The sequence below is a fragment of the Coregonus lavaretus genome (genome assembly GCF_964263955.1).
Source record: "Coregonus lavaretus genome assembly, chromosome: 6".
Taxonomy (NCBI): Eukaryota; Metazoa; Chordata; class Actinopteri; order Salmoniformes; family Salmonidae; genus Coregonus; species Coregonus lavaretus.
Window position 1 is genome coordinate 38,557,509 of NC_139993.1, and position 22,136 is coordinate 38,579,644.

Sequence of the window (22,136 nt, forward strand, 5' to 3'; positions counted from 1 at the left end):
TTGGATTTCTACTACAGCATGCAAACTTGCTAACAAATCAGGATCAAGATACATACTGTACTGTTCTAATAGAAACACTCGTATTCCTGTCTGGTGCTTGTTCATGAACTTTGGACACATAGCCAGTGGTGGTCCATGCATACCATCAGTTCAAAGTCAGACCTCTAAATGCATAAGAGGAAGGTGTGTCATCAGCTGAGTTTCGTTCAAATTGTTATGTTTGTTTAAAAGAACCAGCAGCTACTGGTAGGGCTGGTTCATACATCAGCTCAAGCTATACCTATCCCAGCCAGCAGTTGGTGCCCTTAGCTTATGATAATGTTGCAAGTGAAAATGGCATTCCCTTGCAACTTCTACTGCAACTAGGGTAGTAATGGCAGAAAAAATATAGACTGCTGCTTCCGGGGTAGAAAAAACAATGATCTACATACGTTTAGAAAGTGCTGCTGCCTGTTTCTGGTCACATAGTTTGAACAGGAAGTGGGCATAGCAGAAATGAGAAGCAGCAGAGGGTAGCGTGCAGAGCTAACCACAGGGCACAGGCTAACCTTTTCACCTCTCACCGTACTTTCATCTTCAAGGGAAGCGTGTGTGACTGACTTAGTAGAGACAGTCTTTACAGGAAGGACACATCAGATACCGATGGTACTTAATGAATTCAAAATGATAACACAGCCTACAGTCATCACTATAGTCATCATTCTTCTAGTCTATGTTACATTGCTGGAATCAGCACATATGCCTCACATGAGCTCTTGGCACTTTACTTTATTTCACACCCTATAATAGATGTGTCCAGCACCACTTATAAATCCCTCAATCTTATTTTATGCAAGTAGAAACAGTAACAAAAGTTACTAAACAAGTGGAACTCAATGCTGTAAAACAATTTGCATTTATTTCATGAAATTTACTTTGAAAGGGTAGAGTTCAACAGTATGTTGATCCCTCTTGTCAAATAACTCTCTTGCTAGTCAAATCACTCTGTCTTTGTCTTGTTGGAGGTGTGTTTGAATGGGTTCCTCAGGCCTTTGGTCATGGCTGAGAAGACCCTGACGATGAGAGAGTATTTTTTGGGCTTCTCCTCCAGCTGAGAAATGTCTCGAACTGAAGGCTCAGCACCATGAGGCTCAATGTGAGGGGCTAAAGACAGGAGAGGGCGGGGGGCAAAGAGTGAATGAATGAGAGAGATGTATTTATCATTGTTCTGTAGCAACTGCTATTTATGTTCCTAACACACACCTAAACAAAACTACAAATCTAGCTACTGTTGAGCTCTCAAATATTGTTACCGTGGCAATGTCCATCTGCAGAGGAAATCTGGTCCTGGACTGACTAGCAGTTCTTCTTTTGTCCTCTCTTGGAATGCTATCAGTTGAAACAGAAAGAAATTACAAAGGGAATATGTAAATAAATGTAACTCTTCCTAACCCAAAAGCCAACAATATAGTGTTGAATAACAGATGCAGCTCTTGTATATGTCTCATCATCCCCACATCAATAACACCCCCTAATTGAAAAAACAACAAATCTGTCTGATGTACCTTGAAGATTCTGAGTTTGGTCATTGGAAAACAAAGGAAGCTCCCTCCTTTCTGCTGAGCCTCCATCTCTGCATCTTTATTTACACCCCTGAACACCCTGTGGATATGCAGGTCCTGTGGATACGCAGGAGTCATGGAGCAGCCGGACGCAGAGCAGAACTCAGACAGGACTTGTCTGATGAGCTGCGGAGATGTTGTCATGTCTGCTGACTATTGGGAGGGTCCATCTAGGACTGGGGGCCTAGTCTTTGATAGCAGCCTTATCACCAGTATGCTGACCAGGCAGGTTAAATTATCTTTGGACTTCAGAAGGAATACAGTGGCACTGCTGACGTCTGGGGGGGTTGAGACCTCCCTCAGGCGGCCAGACCTGCTGACGATGTACACCTCCTTTCCTTCCATGTCAGTATCAACTCCTTTTAGTACTCCAGAGATGCCCATGTTGCCAGAAGGAGTGGAGGATCGAGGCGAGGCTTTGGCATTCGAAGGTCAGCTGCTGTATGTGTGTGACAACACCTCGTCATGTCCCCCAGTGTCAACATCATGGGTTGCTGAAGCTCCATGACCTGTTTCACCATCACCCTAGTGAACAGGCTGGCAGTGTTGTTGTAGGCCTGTGATGAGCTGAAAGAGTAGGTAGAGGTCCTCTGTTCTAAGACCGATGCAGAGTAACACAAAGTACCTGGGATGCTGTGGCTCAACATGCTAGTGGATGGTCCTACCTGATCCAACCCCCATGATGAGGGGGGAATCAGAGAAGGCAGCAAACAGAGCTTCACGACTCCTCTGCAAAGGTGTATAGGTCTTCAGAGGAGGCAGTAAGATATGAAAGAGGAGAGCTGCCCTGCCATCTCCTCAGCAGCTCCTTGGACCAGTATTTAATCTCACGAGCCAGCAGCATTCTGTCCTCCGGGTTAAGGACGGAGGAGTTGTCAGACCCTGCCAGAGAGCACTGGGACTCTGGGGAGGTGGCTCCACTCCTCAGGTTCACCCCCAGGATACGAGCCAGCACCGGCAGCAGAATCTTGAGGACCGTCTGGGTCACGATCTTAACGATCTTCAGGCACAGCATAGAGAGCTGCTTGAACGTCAGCTGTAGCCAACAACAGTGTAGTGTTTTTGTCAATATCTTAATTAAGTTTTGCCTCTCAGATGACACCCTACTTTTCACCAGAACCCTATCTAAAGAGACTTCTGTTATTCTTCATGCCATGCTGGATCACTCTCCATTGGCTGGATAAGAAAATAAATATATTTTAGTTGGTGTTCACTGGTGTTAATGAAGTTACGGAGTCACCAGATAGCCATTAGGTACAAGTGTCTATTCCATTAATAGTGATTACCAAGTACATGAGCCATTTGTTCTTGGCTTATGGTTAGAGTGAAGGGTACAGTTAAGGTTGTGTGTAGTGATTGCTGTTGTTGAAATTGAGGCTAGTGAAAGATATGGGACATACTCATCAGTTAGACTTCAAGTTCTCAGGAAATTGAAGAGGACTGGAGCACAGCCTTTCTCTATGTTGAGAGAAGGCATTAGAGTCCTCTGAGCCTCTTTCTCCAGCGGCTCACGAAACCACACCTGGGTCCCTGAGAGGACTCTGGGGAACCACAAAGAGAAATATGGAGTTAAATCTTAAGTTATATGGCTCCCTCTCCTCGTCCTATTTCCTTCACCTGCACTGATTTAATAGCACTGGACAGGTGAAAGCATATCCAACATCACCATAACGCACTGAACGCACCTCAGATGTTTCAAACTAATTCTACAAAAGGCTGAGTGTCTGTGGGATTTCGCTCCTCCCTTGTACTTGATTGATGAATTAAGGTCACTGATTAGTAAGGAACTCGCGATATAGGAGACAGGAGTAGCGACCCTTGTCCTCCATTTTGGGGATGAACAGCAGAGAGAAGTCCCCAGTTTCCTGAAAGTGTGAGTCAACCAATCGCATGGAAGCCTTTGAGGCTGCGCCCGAGAACTGCTGCCTCTCATTGGCCGAGAGGACCAGTTTCCAATGGTCTACGCCGGGAGACTTCATCTTCCAATTAATGTTCACAGAACCAGTGAGAGGCCAATCAACACAGGGTAAGGTGACTGCCCTGCCAACCATTGTCACGACGACATCACTCCAGTCAGGGTCTGATGACGACAAAAACACACACAAAAACAAGTGAGTGAAATAGTGATAGGTCTAACCTTCCAATGGGCTTACAGGGGACCTTCTGCCATGGCTGCTCACACCTATCCAGCTCTATGTGCTCTGTAAAAACTAAAGGTGCTAGTAGAAGGGGTTGCAGTTGGATCAGGCTCTGGCCTCACCACTGATAGATTAGACCTGAGGAGATAAGAGGTGACTAGTGCTGGACCCACAATCAACACTCAGACTTAACCCAGAGACGCACAGCTCTGCTTCTAGAGGACTCTCAAATGGCACCCTATTTCTTAGAGCCCTGGTCAAAAGAAGTGCACTATATAGGGAATAGGGTGCCATTTGGAACGTACCCAGGCTTTTATCCTTCCTTTTTAATCAGTAACTGATTTAGATCAGGAAGACCCAGTGTGTTGTGGACTCTTTAAGCCCAATCAATGGCATTAACCCATACACAAAAATGTATGCACGAATGACTGTAAGTCGCTTTGGATAAAAGCGTCTGCTAAAAAAATATAAAAAAATAAAAATAAATAATAAAAAAAAATAATCCCCTAACCTGGTTGTCTATGTCTTTATTGAAAGGATAAACCAAAAACCAGCAGACACTAGGCCCTCCATGGAATTAGTTAACACACCTGGTCTAGACAATCCTATCCGCCAATCAGGGCTGTGTATGTAAATATATTTACATTTGTATAAACACGCCCCACATGACCAGACAGCATTTCAATGGTAAAAGGCGGCTAAGGGAAATAAATAATAAAAAATATATTATTTTCATTAAATAAACACACACAACACACACAGTGATTTATTAGACATACAGTGATGATTTAAAAAATGTAATTAAAAAGACTGCATGGGGGCTTTAAATTATAAAAAATGGCTGTAAATATCACAGCAGTTGGCAGTGGGAAGTAGGGGTATTGAGTAAGAATAAATAAAAAATAAGAATAAATAAAAATATATAAATATACAGTGCATTCGGAAAGTACTCAGACCCCTTGACCTTTTCCAAATGTTGTTACGTTACAGCCTTATTCTAAAATGGATTACATTGGGGGGTTTTCTCCTCATCAATCTACTCACAATACCCCATAAAATAAAAAACTGAAATATGACATTTACATAAGTATTCAGACCCTTCACTCAATACTTTGTTGAAGCACCTTTGGCAGCGATTTCAGCCTTGAGTCTTCTTGGGTATGACGCTACAAGCTTGGCACACCTGTATTTGGGGAGTTTCTCCCATTCTTCTCTGCAGATCCTCTCAAGCTCTGTCAGGTTGGATGGGGAGCATCGCTGCACAGCTATTTTCAGGTCTCTCCAGAGATGTTCGATCGAGTTCAAGTCCGGGCTCTGGCTGGGCCACTCAAGGACATTCAGAGACTTGTGCCGAAGCCACTCCTGCATTGTCTTGGCTGTGTGCTTAGGGTCGTTGTCCTGCTGGAAGGTGAACCTTCACCCCAGTCTGAGGTCCTGGGCATTCTGGAGCAGGTTTTCATCAAGGATCTCTCTGTACTTTGCTCCGTTCATCTTTCCCTCGATCCTGACTAGTCTCCCAGTCCCTGCTGCTGAAAAACATCCCCACAGCATGATGCTGCCACCACCATGCTTCACCGTAGGGATGGTGCCAGGTTTCCTCCAGACATGATGCTTGGCATTCTTGGTTTCATCAGACCAGAGAATCTTGTTTCTCATGGTCTGAGAGTCCTTTAGGTGCAGTTTGGTCGGGCGGCCAGCTCTAGGAAGAGTCTTGGTGGTTCCAAACGTCTTCCATTTAATATTGATGGAGGCCATTGTGTTCTTGGGGACCTTCAATGCTGCAGAAATGTTTTGGTACCCTTCCCCAGATCTGTGCCTCGACACAATCCTGTCTCGGCGCTCTACGGACAATTCCTTTGACCTCATGGCTTGGGTTTTGCTCTGACATGCACTTTCAACTGTGGGACCTTATATAGACATGTGTGTGCCTTTCCAAATCAGGTCCAATCAATTAAATTTACCACAGGTGGACTCCAATCAAGTTGTAGAAACATCTCTAGGATGATCAATGGAAACAAGATGCACCAGAGCTCAATTTGTATGCACAATTTACAATCTGTAGGTACCAAGTATCATGCAGGATCGTGAAAAGCTTAATTTAGGCCCTATGGCTGTAAATATCACAGAGTGGGCCTTTCCGTAGCAAGGCCAGAAAACCACCTTCTCCTTTAACTCTAGTGTGGCTATACTCCAAGCCACAAGCTGGTTGTCAACATTCCTGTTCTGTCTGTGACACATACTCTGTAGTTAGAGTGTGCATGATTAATGTGACCTTCTGAATTTCCTGTCAAATGTCCTATTTTATATCAGTATCTTGCAACTTCAGTAATTCATTCCTCGCCCCTCTGTTCTTTACAATCTCAAAACCCCATGTTCCCCTTACTATTTATAAACCATCAAGTCACACAGTTTTTGAGGCCTGCAAAATCTCTCACTGCCCCGTCTCCCCTGTTGTATCTTTCCACATTCGGTAAGTTCTCATACTTCACGTCAGACACAGATCTACTATGTAGCATTAGCAGGGAAGGGGAGTAGAATTCCACCACATGGGAGAGCTGAAATGTCAGACTGATTAAAAGAACGAAGGAGTTGAGAGAGCGATGTATTGCTCCCCCTCCTGTCCTTTCTCTCACCCTCCTCTGTATGTTACCATGGCAGCAGGGGGTGCGTGACAGTCATGTGAAAATAAAGCTGATTGGATTAAAATACTTTGTGTGATCAGGGGTAAGGTAAAACTGCACATGCACTAAACACACCATAAACTGATTAAATATATACACAGACACAGGCAGACACACGCACAACGTATTCACACACACACAATCACGTTAATTGCATAGAGCATGGCATACAAATTTAGACCACAGTGATATTGATACAATAGACAATGCATGCCACGCTAACTTCACTAAAGAAGTTTACTGCAAAAGACTCGCAAACACACAAATAGGTACACTCAGTCCCTCATGTCTCCTGCACATTTTTTACTTTAAAAAGCAACAGCACCTTTAATTGATGACATCCAAGCCACATGCTGTAGACCTTGTTTGAGGGGAAATTCAATGACAGATCGTTGTTCCAAGCTTATGAAACATGGATTAATTCAGTCCAGACCAAGAGCCTCACTAGACAGGATGTGAGGATAAAGGCCCACACACACAACTGTCCTGTGTAAAGTAACATGTGTTTAAATGATGGACGTGACCGTGCAACGTACATGCAGTGTTATCAGTTTCTACTACAGTAGTACAAGCCCCTCTATTGTAGTTCTACAATTTAGACGTAATCATTTTTACTATAACAGAAAAATATAATTTCAAGAATACTGGTCACGCTCTGTTATGGATAATTATATGATGCTGACAGTAAAGGGGGGTTTCCTCCTTTCCCCTGGACAGTATTGAATAATATCAATAACAATCAATGTCATTAAACCATTGTGTTTCCCTCCTCCCAGTCTCTTCCTGTTCCTCTTCTCTCACGCTCCCTCCCATCCAGCTCCCTCCCATCCAGCAGCTGTACGGCAGTGGACCACGGGGTCGTAAAAGCGAGGGTCGAAAGAGGAAGTCAGCGGGACCTTGTGAGTTATTATCCCTCCCCACCCCCCCAACGTACACACAGGGGCCTGGGAACTGTCCTCTTCTCACAGAGGACCACAGTGCAGCGTGGAGCAGGGCTGTTCTCCAGGCCTACTTCCTCCATCACCCTCTGTGTACCTTACCACCCCATCACAGGCCTGCTATACGTCCACAGCCGTCATAACGACACATGAGCATATATGTACAACAAGACAGCGTTTGTTCCATAATAAAACCATTTGCTTACCATTGCTTTACAACAGATTTGTTCCCACTGTGATCACATGCAGGTACTGCCCTAGGTGTCTGTTACTGTATGGCCCTAAACACGTCACAATGTAATAATTCATGGCAAAGTCATGGGTCTGGCAACAGAAATTGTCACGATCATTTACAGATGGGTCAGACCAAGGCGCAGCGTGATATGCAGACATGTTTATTTATACTGAATAAACAACCGACAAAACAATAAACAAACGAAACGTGACGTCCAAGGTAGACAAACAACATCCATCACACGGAACAAGATCCCACAACCCACTAGTGCCAAAAGGCTGCCTAAGTATGGTCCCCAATCAGAGACAACGAGCGACAGCTGCCTCTGATTGGGAACCACACAGGCCAACATAGATCTATACATCCTAGAATGTACAACATGGACAAACACAGCCAGGAAAATACACACCCTGACTCAACATACAAGCGTCCTCTGAGTCAGGGCGTGACAGAAATAGAAAATGTACACAATGTATGGCTTAATGGGTCGGACATTATACCGGGTACACCAAGATATGAACCATTTACAACTCAGTCAGATTTCACCTGTGGAGGCCCATGGTTATGGTGTTGAGATGCACCATCTGGGTTTATTAATAGTGTCCTATCTGGATCCCTGGCCTCTTGTCTGAGAGAAAACTGTGAGGTGTGAATACCAGTCATGCCTTTCCTCTAACAGCTCGTGAATTTATGATACAATTAACCCCCGCCTGGAGAAATGCCAGGCTCACTCACTTTACACTATTTCTCTGTGTCAGACTCTCACACACAAACACGAACAAACACACACACGCGCACATGCACTAATACACACACCAGTGCTTTCATCTCACTTGCACCACACTGATAAACACTCATCACTGATATAGAAGAACATCACTTACAGCACCAACACTTCTCTGTACACTGCTTTATTTACTCTCTCTCCCCCCCATCCACCTCCCTTTATCTCTCTCTCACTTTCTCACCCAGTCAGTGTATCATTGTGGTTAAAAGGCCATGGACTATGGCAGATTAGTTTGAGCTCAGTGTACCGTGGGGCCAGAGAGACGGGATATGACTCCAGATGGGAGAGAGCTGGCACCATGAACTCCAACTCCAGCCCATATACCAAGTCAAATGACTCAAACATACACATGCATTTGTTATGGTGTATTACAGAGGTCCTGGTATTGACCTCAGGACTCCCCATATTCCTCTAACTAATCTGCTCCAGTCACATCAGCTCCAACCCTACCACACTACAAACAGACCTTGACCCCGTGACAGACAGTTATACCACTGCTAGCTGCTCGGAGCTGGTTCCATGTATCATGTCTTTGAGTCTCCAGGTCATAAATATGACAGGGAAATAAACCCTGCAGAACCCAGCTCACACTGCTGGGGCCGTCCTTTTCCCACAGTGCAGTATAAATAGCCCAGCATAGTGTAGGCTGGGCAGGGCCACTCAGGGAAGGATCCCACACACAACAGCACATTCCAGCCCACCTGGCCCTGACAGCACCCAGGTCACCTTTCAGGACATACGTCCCCATCCCACCTCCCCAAATAACCTCACACCTTCAAACCGCTCCCCCGCCGACCCTCTGCTTTCTCCACATCCCCCTCAGTAGGACCCCTTTGCTCTGAAGGCATCCAGGCCACCTCGTGCCTGCCTGGTCACTGGGTCCTCGGCTCACGCTCAATGACCTTCCAACCCTGACCACTTTGGAACGCCATGACATGGCACGTTGGCGCGCCCAGGGCCGTAACTAGGGTTTGAGTTTTAGTGAGGTCTGGAAAGAGGGGAGGGGGGGGGGACGGGGGGACGGGGGGATGGGGGTGGTTTGAAAGTTGACATTTTTTTAAAAGTTGAAGCTCATTTATTGCATTTCTACTCAATTAAAACACTTTAAAATGCTATTTGGAAAACAGCAAAACAAGCAAAAATGACCCTAGCCATTATCACCTTGGCTGCTGTAGGTTCATTCACTTCAGTCAATCTATAAAAAACACATAGCCTATTAGCTATACAATTGTAATATGAGAAATGGGGGGAAATATGAGAAATTATTCATACTGACGATGAAACAAAAACGTATGACATTTTTAGAACTGTATTGTTTGCATTTTAATGTAGGCCTATAGCGAAGATAGGCGATGTGGAGATGTTCATATTGAAACATATCTTATTTTTTAAAGTTCCTAACATGTTTGATAAGATTTGTACAGATTTTCTCAGGGGACCCCACATTGGGCCCCACGCCAAGTTTGGGAACTACTGTACAAACCTCTCTCTGCATGCTTCAACTTTCTCTCTATCTCCTCTGCTTCCTCCTTCATGCATTGCAGCCTGCCTCAGCCTCACCACTGAGTGCCACATCACTGTCTGTCTCAGTAGCCTACTCTACTCTCTGTAAAGCAAAGTTATTATAACAATTTAGTAGCTTATTTTTTGCACCTGCTGAGGTAATCTCAGTTTAACGTTCTTACTTCCTCCTTCTAGCTGGCTAAATTATGCTAGGCAGAGCCCTTCAACGTTACTGCAATAGAAGTCTCTGAGCCACCTCACTGACATATCTATAAGTGACTATTTATTTACTAGTTGTGCACACATTCTCCGAGAGTCGGTTTTTGTTTGTTTGGGGGATGTCCATAGACACCGCAGGAGTCGCAGAACAGTTTTAAAATATAGCCTTTCGCCCGGCATCTCGCCAACACCGTCCGCAGCGTCTCTAGACTGTTGCCTATTGCGCGGACTGCGGTAGTTCGTTTTACGTCCGCGAGAGGGCGGAGTTAGCCGTTTGAGAAAGTGGTCAGTGTTCTGCTAAAAAGGCAAATCCAGGAGGCAAATCCGGGGGATGCAGGTGAACATAACGAACAAACCACTGTAATAAATAAATAAATAAATAATTGGTCATTTAGCAGACGCTCTTATCCAGAGCGACTTACAGGAGCAATTAGGGTTAAGTGCCTTGCTCAAGGGCACATCGACAGATTTTTCACCTAGTGGGCTCGGGGATTAGAACCAGCGACCTTTCGGTTACTGGCACAACGCTCTTACCCACTAAGCTACCTGCCTCCCTTAATGATACTATTTGTTAGCAAAGATGCAGGCGCTCAGTCAGATCAAGCTTTGATCGACTCTGGGAGCAATGTTGACCCGTCATTTATTTTATTTATTGTGTACAATCTATATTTTTTAATTGTATGTATTTTTTTCGAATTAGAAAAAATTACCGGGACCTCGGTGTCCCTGTAGGTTTAGTTACGGCATGGGCGCGCCAATGACAACACAAGCACAAGAAAACGCCTCACGCGCTTCCTTACCAACTTGTTGTGGTGTGGTTGTGAAGTAGCCTTAAGCATATTTGCATGTATGAACATCAAGTGCAATATGATATTGTGTGCTGCTGTAGAACTTGATGGGGTTTTGTAGGTCACTTACTGCATATCTCAGTCAGTGTGTGGAGACATTGTGGAGACCAAGGCCTAGTCACTTCTCTATAGCCATCATAACAAATATTTGAGGGAATCAGTGGATAGTTGTTATTAAAGGTCTGAACTTGTGACTTGACAAGACCAGAACTCAACAGTATTTATTGAACATTATTATCCAATGTGTATTGTCAGTATATGTATCAAGGTAAAGGAATACCACAATGTGTAAATAACATTTGATATGGGTTTCTGTCAAGTCAATCATGTACTGTAGTTGAATTATTAACATGTTTAATGATCTGGGTGTTCTCTATTTCCTGACATTAACATTGGCTCATTAACATAACCTCAAGTCACACCAAAATGATTAATGCAATGTGCTTCTTATTTTGGAAGCACATTTCTGCTACTGTATCTCTTAATCTCTAGTATAGACTAGAAACACTAAAGATATTTTGATGGTATAACATGAAAACAGTTGCCTCCAATGCAGTGTCCATCCTTGAAATATCTGTTTGGTGACAGTAGGCAAAGCTTGTCTCCCATTTTCTTGGATCTTGTGTTACAGGAGGGGGTCGCAGTTCCGGAGCGACCCACTAGGTGTCATCCTCCGACAACCTTAGGCACCTCCTCACTCACAGTCTGGACTAATCAGTATCCTATTGGTGTCACCTGTGTCTACCTGTTCACCTGTGTATTTATGCCCTCACTTCCCTGTGTTACCTTGCTCAGTTTTCTCTGTTAGTTTCTGTCCAGCAGTACTACTCAGTGTCTGATCGGAGACCTATGTACAGGTACTTGAGAAGTGTTCTCCCTGTTTCGTTATTTGTTTCAGTTGTAGGTAGTATTTCGTATTTTGGCTGTCAGACGGTTTTTGGAGACTTATTTTCTCCGCCTTTCTTTTATCGTGATAAGTCCGTTATTTTGTATTCTTGCTTCAGGACCACCAGTAAATATCCTTGTTTCACCATCTCTGCCTACTGCCTACTGTTTATCCTGCACCGCACCTGGGTCACATCTCACACCAACCCTTACAATCTTGTAACCCATCTATTCCTCTGACTGACAGCCACTTTATATTGGGGTGTTGTGTGTGCATGCCTTTTCTTATACCTCAATATCTCAACATGCCCTAAGGTCCTGCCCAGTGCTGTGTCGTGCAGACATGTAGAGCTGTCTGTGGTTACATTTCCTACGGAAGTCTAAACGGGTCGGTGAGAAGGGGGAGATAATCTGCCCTAAATATACCCGTTGCTTCCTGTCACCCGGCTCCCCTTTCACTTGAAGGGGCATTAAGATGGGTGTTGCTTCTGGCAGGGTGTGGGTGTGGGTAACGTCGGGGGGGGGGGGATTAGTCCAGGAGTCCACTAGGGGCCATGTTTTATAGATGAGTGTGGTGAATTACATGTAAACAACTCCACCAACCATCAGTGACTTCATGGCTATATGTTTAACTCAGAGGAGGCTGGTGGTAGGAGCTATAGGAGGATGGGCTCATTGTAATGGCCGGAATGGAATAAATGGAACGGAGTCAAACATGTGGTTTCCATATGTTTAATACCGTTCCATTAATTCCATTCCAGCCATATAGCTCCTCCCACCAGCCTCCTCTGGTATAACTATATATTCCTCTCACTTGCCAACTATGCCCCTACAGAAGGTTACTTCCTTCTAGAATGACAACCAGTGATTTGGTTTCCCACGGCTATGAAATCGGGGTGGGTGAGTACCAATGAGAGGGGTACCAATCCACGGGCAATCACTCTTCAGCCCTTTATCTGCCCCCTGACACCAATGTCCACCGCTATAAATCTATTGTCTGGCAGCTGGAGTCTTCCTGATAATCACTGGAGTGGTGTGAACCACACTGCTCCAATATTGGCAAACACACACATTGAATCTCCAGAACTATACACACACAGAACTATACAGAACAATTCAATATATGTTGGCCTACATCTTCCTCAATTGAACAGATCAATGTATCTTAGTTTGTATCCTTGTTTTGCCTCCCAAATCAGGAAATGGGTGCTACAGACTCAAATACATAATTTGTGACATTGCACTGTTCAATCAAAGACTCTGAAGTGAGTCGGGTAGTTTCCAGTTATATGTTCTTGGTTATTAAACATAATAATAATATGCCATTTAGCAGACACTTTTATCCAAAGCGACTTACAGTCATGCGTGCATACATTTTTGTGTATGGGTGGTCCCGGGGATCGAACCCACTACCTTGACGTTACAAGCACCGTGCTCTACCAGCTGAGCCACAGAGGACCACATATTTGAGTTGTTTGTGAAAACAGTCAGTAATGAGCATGTTCTAGCCAGACACCAATGCATCAAGAGAAGGAAGTACAGCAACCCATATTCTATAAATACATTCAATGTTCAGAGGAGTTGATGCTGAGACATAATGCCATATGTTATATCCAAGCAGGGGTTTTCCAACTATATTATGATTTATTTATTTATTTAATTTCGCAATAGCGACGAGGAACTGCAGCAATCAGCTAGTTCTGCACATGGCTAAGCCAGGGGCCCACACCCTCATACACACTTCAGTAGCCTACATCTGGAGTGATATCATTTGAATAACAGTACACTAGAAAGTGACCTACTGTAATGTTTCCTTCTACATTACTTTGGACAAACATGACCGCAGACTCCATTGTGAAATGTATATCATAGTGCCTGTACTTTTAGATATTGTCTCATTTTCAAGTAACTTATGGTCTTGCAATTTGGGATAAAGTGTCCTTTTACAGAGCCAACTCATGATGTATCGTAAAACTCTTATGATATTTGTTGTATGAAATGTTTCTACAGCAGTGAATTTGTGTCCTGTCTGTTAAAAGAGAAGACAATGTGTTTCATGAAGGCAGATGGGAGAACTGAGAGAAAGAGAAAGTGATGGCAATGTAAGGAATAGAAAGCAAGCAAATTTACTTTTGTTGTTGTTGCTTTACCTAGCATTGACCCTGCTGCCATAAGGCTTGTCTTTACATTGATTACCTCCACAATAGAGTTAGGTGAAACCCCTGAGGAGATCAATTTGCTCCCCCTGGTCCCAGCTCTATCGTGAAGGGTGAATAGGTACAGCGGGAAGTCCCAACAGCAGGGGTCCTGCAATGTTTCTTTAACAGGGTGTGAAGGCAAACACATCACTGGGATGAGCTCTTTGTTTAGGTCATGAGCCTGTTATTTACACCTGGATTAGAATGATATGACCACCTCAACCTGCAATAATTGTTGTTATTATCTGTGGATATAGTAATCGATAATTACGTTTGTTGTTATATTGGAGGTTGAATGATACCAATAAAGTGATGCTCTTTTGCTCAAACCGCATGATGGAAGTAGGATTTTGAAGAGATCACAAACCTGTTTCTAATATTGAACTATGTCAAGGCCTACAATAACTCTAATGTATGGCATATCACCCACTATTTTACTGTAGACTACCAGATTGCTCTGTGACTGCTCTGTGACTGCTCTACCAGATTGCTCAGTAACAAATTTGTATTTATGTAGTTTTTTTACTAATCTGTTGAAAGTAATTTTGTTTATCAAAACAACATTGACAGTAAATACTATGGTATAGTTATTGAAGTGAATATTCTGTCACAAATACCAGTAAACCTGCCGATGAGGGCAACCTATAGCTGCACAATAATGATGCGTAAGTAAAGAGTGGGAGTTAAAAGGCAGAACGGAAAATCGTCAACATGTATGGGGAGAAAAATACAAATAAATAAATCAACGGGTTAGATTGGAGTCATACGAAGCTTTGAGAAGTTGAAAACGAGTGAAAATTCCTCCGCCGCCGCGACAGAGAAAAATTAAAGTTAAATTCGAAAGGTGAATTTCTAAAACAATTCCACAATTAAAAACACTTAAATATCTCAGTAATCCGGTTGTAATGCAATGTTTGTTGGGTGAGTGTCAAGTGTATATTAAAATGTGACGACACTCAAACAGATAGGCCTACTCCTCAGATAGATCCTCCTCTGTAACTTCTGCGGAGGAATATATTTTTCTTTGAGTGACTTCAGGAGTGACGGGGTGAGGGGATAGTAGTGAAGAAACTTTCAACAGGGTGGTGTTGTCTTTTATAGAAAAATAGAAACAAAAACGAATATTTTAAAGTTAAAACAGACGCGGAAGAAATAAGGTGAACGGGTGTTTTATGATTTTAACTCAGTAACAGTATTGTTCTTGGCGACAGACTTTTGAGTTCATTTCACTTAACCAGAGACGGAGCTCAGCCTCGCGCTGGCGACTCTATGTGGATTTTACAGAAAACATGGGCCAATTACCCGGTTTTGCTTCGGGCAAAGTATTGGTTTTCTTCGTCTGCTGCATTCGGCTTTCTTTGGGTAAGATACTGCAAAAAACATTTTGTGTGTACCTTTTTATGACCTAAATCGTATTCTCTCGCTAGTTGCTTAGCATCTTTGCACACATGTCTGCATAACAACGCAGATGTGATTTTGACTTATTGATTCGCAAGGTGATTGGGCTAAGTTTGATACAAGGTAACACATTTCGATACTTTGAAACTTTGTCACGTGCTGCTATACATCAGTTTAATAACTTTGTAACAAGAAGCCAGAAAGAACGTTGAACTTGTTACATGGCCTTAGCAGCTCGAGACAAGGTGAAGAATGGGAAAAAGTTACAACACAGCTACTGTTTTCTTTAGCAGTTTATTATTCAGGGTACATTGCATAGGCCTGTTTATATTTTAAATATGTTATATAGTGCACACAATATCACGTAAGATTGATTGATGGTGTTTAATTATAAATTATATTTAGTTGGCGCAATTGAGCTATATTGACTTTATTCTCGAGGGCTCGCACCGCTGCCCAGATGTTAGCTAAGCAGCGCGCTCGCCCATTATAGCTAGGGCTACGAGTGAAAGGAATTCAAAATGGTGTTAGCTGTGAAACTCGGAATTAAAACGTACAAATAAATCTCTGCTTTGTCATTTAATTGAATTTGATGGAGTGTATATTTGAAATGTCCATATGGTATTTTTGTATGTTTTGTCCGTGTGTGTTTAATGCTTATTGCTGATTGGCTCAAACAATAACACGCATAATTGTCACATATTGACGATAATCACAACAATCATAGTGAAAACAATACCATTGTTATCACAATCATTGAAATCATCACACTATGAATTTATCAGTATAAACCAATGATATCAATACAGAAATTGTTATTTTTAGGGACAGATCGAAATTTACTGGGGGGTCCAAAATAGGGGAGGGTTGTCAAACTTTTTTTTTTGCCTAGGGGAGGGTACTGCGTTTTTCCCCTGGTTTACATTCTCTCTTCTGCTCGTATTTTCCCTATAAACAATGGCTTTAGTTATTTTTGATATTACCCTAATAAAGTTGAGAAACGTTTGTGAAGGTTTGCTATTGTGTGGCTATTACTATCTCTCTGGGGTTAGGCCTATGCTTCTCTTCCTTTATATATACAGTACCAGTCAAAAGTTTGGACACACCTACTCATTCCAGGGTTTTTCTTTATTTTTTACTATTTTCTACATTGTAGATTAATAGTGAAAACATCAAAACTATGAAATAACACATATGGAATCATGTAGTAACCAAAAAAGTGTTAAACAAATCAAAATATATTTGAGATTCTTCAAAGTAGCAAACCTTTGCCTTGATGACAGCTTTGCACACTCTTGGCATTCTCTCAACCAGCTTCATGAGGTAGCCACCTGGAATGCATTTCAATTAACTTACTTTACTTTTACTTTGGTCATTTAGCAGACGCTCTTATCCAGAGCGACTTACAGTTAGTGCATACATTATTTTATATTTATCATACTGGCCCCCCATGGGAATCAAACCCACAACCCTGGCGTTGCAAACGCCATGCTCTACCAACTGAGCTACATCCCTGCCGGCCATTCCCTCCCCTACCCTGGACGACGCTGGGCCAATTGTGCGCCGGGTCTCCCGGTCGCGGCCGGCTATGACAGAGCCTGGATTCGAACCAGGATCTCTAGTGGCACAGCTAGCACTGCGATGCAGTGCCTTAGACCACTGCGCCACTCAGGAGTAAAATTAACAGGTGTGCCTTGTTAAAAGTTAATTTGTGAAATTTCTTTCCTTCTTAATGTGTTTGAGCCAATCAGTTGTGTTGTGACAAGGTAGGGTTGGCATACAGAAGATAGCCCTGATAGCTGTTCTTGCCATAATATGGACTTGGTCTTTTACCGAATAGGGCCATCTTCTGTATACCAACCCTACCTTGTCACAACACAACTGATTGGCTGGTACTGTGTATATATCATACAGTGGGAATGCCCTGATACATTTAGTGCGTAAATCTCTGACAGCTGAACTGTGAGGTGGACAATTTATTATTTTAGGAAAGTAACCTAAAAACCCCAAAATATAAATAGCTGTTCAGGAGTCGTATGGCTTGGGGGTAGAAGCTGTTAAGAAGCCTTTTGGACCTAGACTTGGCACTCCTGTACCGCTTGCCGTGCGGTAGCAGAGAGAACAGTCTGTGACTTGGGTGGCTGGAGTCTGACAATTTTTAGGGCCTTCCTCTGACACCGCCTGGTGTAGAGGACCTGGATGGCAGGAAGCTTGGCCCCAGTGATGTACTGGGCCGTACACACTACCCTCTGTAGTGCCTTGTGGTCGGAGGCCGAGCAGTTGCCATACCAGGCAGTGATGCAACCAATCAGGATGCTCTCGATGGTGCAGCTGTAGAGCTTTTTGAGGATCTGAGGACCCATGCCAAATCTTTTCAGTCTCCTGAGGGGGAATAGGCTTTGTCGTGCCCCCTTCATGACTGCCTTGGTGTGTTTGGACCATGATAGATTGTAGGTGATGTGGACACCAAGGAACTTAAAGCTCTCTACCTCCTCCACTACAGCCCCGTCGATGAGAATGGGGGCGTGCTCGGTCCTCTTCTTTTTCCTGTAGTCCACAATCATCTCCTTTGTCTTGATCACGTTGAGGGAGAGGTTGTTATCCAGGCACCACACGGCCAGGTGTCTGACCTCCTCCCTATAGTCTGTCTCATCGTTGTCGGTGATCAGGCCTACCACTGTTGTGTTGTCGGCAAACTTAATGATGGTGTTGGAGTCGTGCCTGGCCATGCAGTTATGGGTGAACAGGGAGTAGAGGAGGGGACTGAGCACACACCCCTGAGGGGCCCCCATGTTGAGGATCAGCGTGGCAGATGTGTTGTTACCTACCCTGTCACCAATTAGATGGAAACCTAGCTATACACACCCTAAAGACTCTGGCAAGTGCGCTAGTCCAGCCCCAAACATCTAAAGAATAAGCTACCAGCCAAACAAGCTTGTAAGAATTGTACTTAAACTCCCCCCTCATACTCATCGGGAGATTTAGCATTTTTTCATCTCTATCTCTGTAATATGTCTGTATCTATGTAATTGTATTTATGTAAAAAATAGGGACCATAATGGAAATAAGTCCCCAACTTTATTGTGTGATCCCGGTCACTTCTTTGTATATATGTATTTTTTTACTGAAAAATCAAATCAATCAATCCAAACGGTGCAGCGGCCAATTGATGAATGAAAAGAGACATCTGTTACAAAACAACAAAAAGTTAAATGACATTCGAAGATAGTCAAATCAAGCCTTCGATACTGGGTAAGCCTACAAGGTAGGGAAGGATATATTTTCTGTTTGTCGAGATTGACAGTCTAGTTATTGTGGTGATGAAAATGCAAACCAGGGGGAGGGTGTTCAATTTATTTTACAGTACAAGGGGAGGGTCATGTGAAAATATTTTTATTGTTGGGGAGGGGGGTGCATTTTTTTAGGACACCTTGAGTTGTACTAGCATTTTGCATGGACTCTCACGATTTACAAAAGAGGAATCACACAAAAGAACACAAGACAATGCAAAACTGCTGCATGTAGGAGAAGAAGCGGGTGGAATGTTGCTGTTGGTGTTTCACATTCCTCCCTCTTTCTTTCTCTCTTTCCCTCATGCTTTCTCTCTCCCTCCCTCTCTTTACTCACTCACTCTCACAGTGCAGCACTCGGCTGTAGCCTCCCTATTCTGTCAAGCAGATGATGCTGTCTTCTGTTGTGCTGTATTAAGTATCATCCCTTCTGCTTATTTTTGTGGCACACAACCTAGTGCTTGCTCCTAGTGATGGCTGCATGTATTTACTCAGTCCAGACGGCATGTGTGTGCACTGAAAAAGCCCAGTGATTGTGCCTGTAACTGCATTGCTTGTTCTGCAGTCTGACCCATGCTGGAGCGTGGTGTGAAATTTAATTTATCTGTGACATGCTGCGCCCTCCGCATGGAACACAAACATCTGTTTATTGACCTGCCCACAGTTCTGCATTACTGAGCAGCTGGTGGCTGAGCGCCTTCTCTTTCCACTGCCAGTGGTGGGCACCGTGTCGGAGCATCAATCCGTCCCAGCTCTGAGTCTGCCTCTACAGACAATTGTAATATTGTTCTATGTTTGTTGCTCCTTCCTCTCAAACCTTTCTCCTCCCTAAGCTATAATGCTCATATTAGAATAAACACCACATGTGTTTTTGCCCTGTTCTTTTGGTTGGGCTAGTAGTAAAAAAGCATCAAGTGGCATAACAGCAAAAAAGAACAGAGCTGTGTCACGAGGTCAACGGGCTAGAGGCTATGGTGCTCCAGATGTGTTTTTAGTCAAGTAGAGAGGGTGCGATCCGATGCAAGGGGGTCTTGGTGTGGTTAACTGCCAAACTGAGCCTGAAGTGGTATCAGTGTTAGATGAGTGAAATAGCAGAGGAGGTGAGAGCAGAATGGAGTAAGAGAGGGGGGGGGGGGATTACAGAGTGTTGTCTGCATTGTTGAGCAGGTTAGCAAATTAACAGGGAATTAAGATGTCCTGCATTCCTGCCCTAGCAGAACCCAGTAATCCTGGAGTCACCAGGGCAGAGAGCTAGTGCCCATGTACAGGGCTCTACTCTACACCCCAGCACTGCAGTGTGAAGGCCACTCCACCAACAGAGCATAGCCCTCTGTGTACACAGCTTTAGATCAGGGGTGCTAACTAATGGAAACAGCAAGGTTATCATTGGGATTTAATTGTTGCTCTTGGCACTCTACATTTTTAAAAGTCGCCTCCCTCGCTGTATGTGACCTAGTCCTAGTACAAACCTAGCTTGATGTTGATGCTGCTGTTTGTGTGGGCCACAGATGTAAGTAACCCTCGGACAAAGTTGTTTAGCTTAGTTTCTCTGCATGCTGAGCCAGGGTATTTTATTGTAGGCTCCCATGGCAACTGTTTGGCCCCTGGATATGGGCTATAGCAGTGTTTCCCAACTCCAATCCTTGAGTACCCCCAGCAGCACACATTTTTGTTGTAGTCCCGGACAAACTCACCTGATTCAACTTAGAGGGCTTGATGATTAGTTGACAAGTTGAATCAGGTGTGCTTATCCGGAGCTACAACAAAAATGTGTACTGTCGGGGGTACTCGAGGACTGGAGTTAGGAAACACTGGGCTATAGCAACTCCAGGAAACTGGGTTACTTCCTCAGTCAGTGCGAACAACTTCCTGTCCTCTCCAATATGGGACTGGTGCCAGTGCTCGGGGACGCCCATGTGTGTGCACCCTTTGTCAGTGTTTCATAATTACTTCCCCATCTCACTCCTCAGCCATTAGTTCAAATCCCCTTCGTCAATCATTCCCTCTCCGCAATGGGACCCAACTAACAGAGCCTCCCCTCCCCAGGGTTTTGTAGGGGTTTCAGTAACAAAGCAGTGGTGAGCATTGAGGGAGGAACCAACGTGTGCCAGCCAGCTGCACAGCAACATGCCAAGGCCCCTGGCCCTGACTAGACATACTGTATGTCTTTGATCTGTGCCCTTTTTTCAATTCCCAGTTGTTCCAAAATATTGTGATTTATCCTTATTGGAGCTTCTGAAATTGACATGGAACTTTGGTTAATATTGAACTTCTGAAATGGACAGAGAACTCTGGTTGTCAAATGTCTTACAGTGCACAGACCAATGCAGGCACATGCACACACGCACAGATAGAGAGAAAGGAAGAGGGAGTGTGAGGACGAGAGAGCGAGCGATATTCCCTTCCATTTCTACTCATGTGGTCATTTCATTGTCCAGCGCACACAGTCTCTGACCGCAGTCACACATGCTCCTGCTCGCACCACTGCACGTGTGGTGGAGGAATCATTACTGGCTGTCTGTGTGTGTGTGTATTGTAACAATACCAGAATTTTGACTTCGATACTGATACCAGGTTTAGTATCACAATACTCTATACCAGGGTTCTTCAATTCTGGTCCTGGAGGGCCGAAACACCTCTGTTTTTCATCCTCTCCTTCTAATCAGGGGCTAATTCAGACCTGGGACACCAGGTGAGTGCAATTAACTACCAGGTAGAAATAAAAAACAGAAGTGTTTCGGCCCTCCAGGACCGGAATTGAAGAACCCTGCTCTATACCATCACGATACGCAATACCAAAACACTATACCACGGCTAAAAAATAAGGCATATTAGCCAAAGTCACAGAATGTGACTTGATCCAGACAGATAAACTCAGCTACTGCTCTGTTCAATCGTTGGGCATCTTTTGAATATCATTACATTAAAAACATTTATACGTCAATTTTTTTCAGAGACATTAATCAATCATACAATCAATTTGAATTTGATTTTACCAATCTACCTAACAACATAATGGTTATCATTTATTTGAATTACATTTACATTATTTAGCAGACGCTCTTATCCAGAGCGACTTACAGGAGCAATTAGGGTTAAGTGCCTTGCTCAAGGGCAGATCGACAGATTTTTCACCTAGTCGGCTCGGGGATTAGAACCAGCGACTTTTCGGTTACTGGCACAACACTCTTAACCACTAAGCTACCTGTCGCCTAGACCTATTCACAGTACAGGTGAATGCATATTCAATAGCAGTGTGTGCATGCATTGAGTTATTGATCTGGTTTTGGCTGATTTCATGGGTCTACTGATCAACAACATTGTACTGATCAACAACATTTGCATAGAAGTAGTTTCTCTTGTAAAAATGTGCGCTGTCTCTTTAACCAGTAATGACGTCATTCACGAGGCAATG

General features: G+C 43.7%; 1 protein-coding gene across 1 annotated transcript in view; it reads left to right on the top strand.

The window, feature by feature from the left end:
- Positions 1 to 15,059: 15,059 nt before the first annotated feature.
- Positions 15,060 to 22,136, top strand: part of notch2 (notch receptor 2) — a 58,462-nt gene continuing 51,385 nt past the window's right edge. The window contains exon 1 of the mRNA XM_084164624.1: positions 15,060 to 15,395. Coding sequence (XP_084020750.1) covers positions 15,323 to 15,395 — 73 coding nt within the window. The 5' untranslated portion in view covers positions 15,060 to 15,322. The remainder of the gene's footprint in view (positions 15,396 to 22,136) is intronic.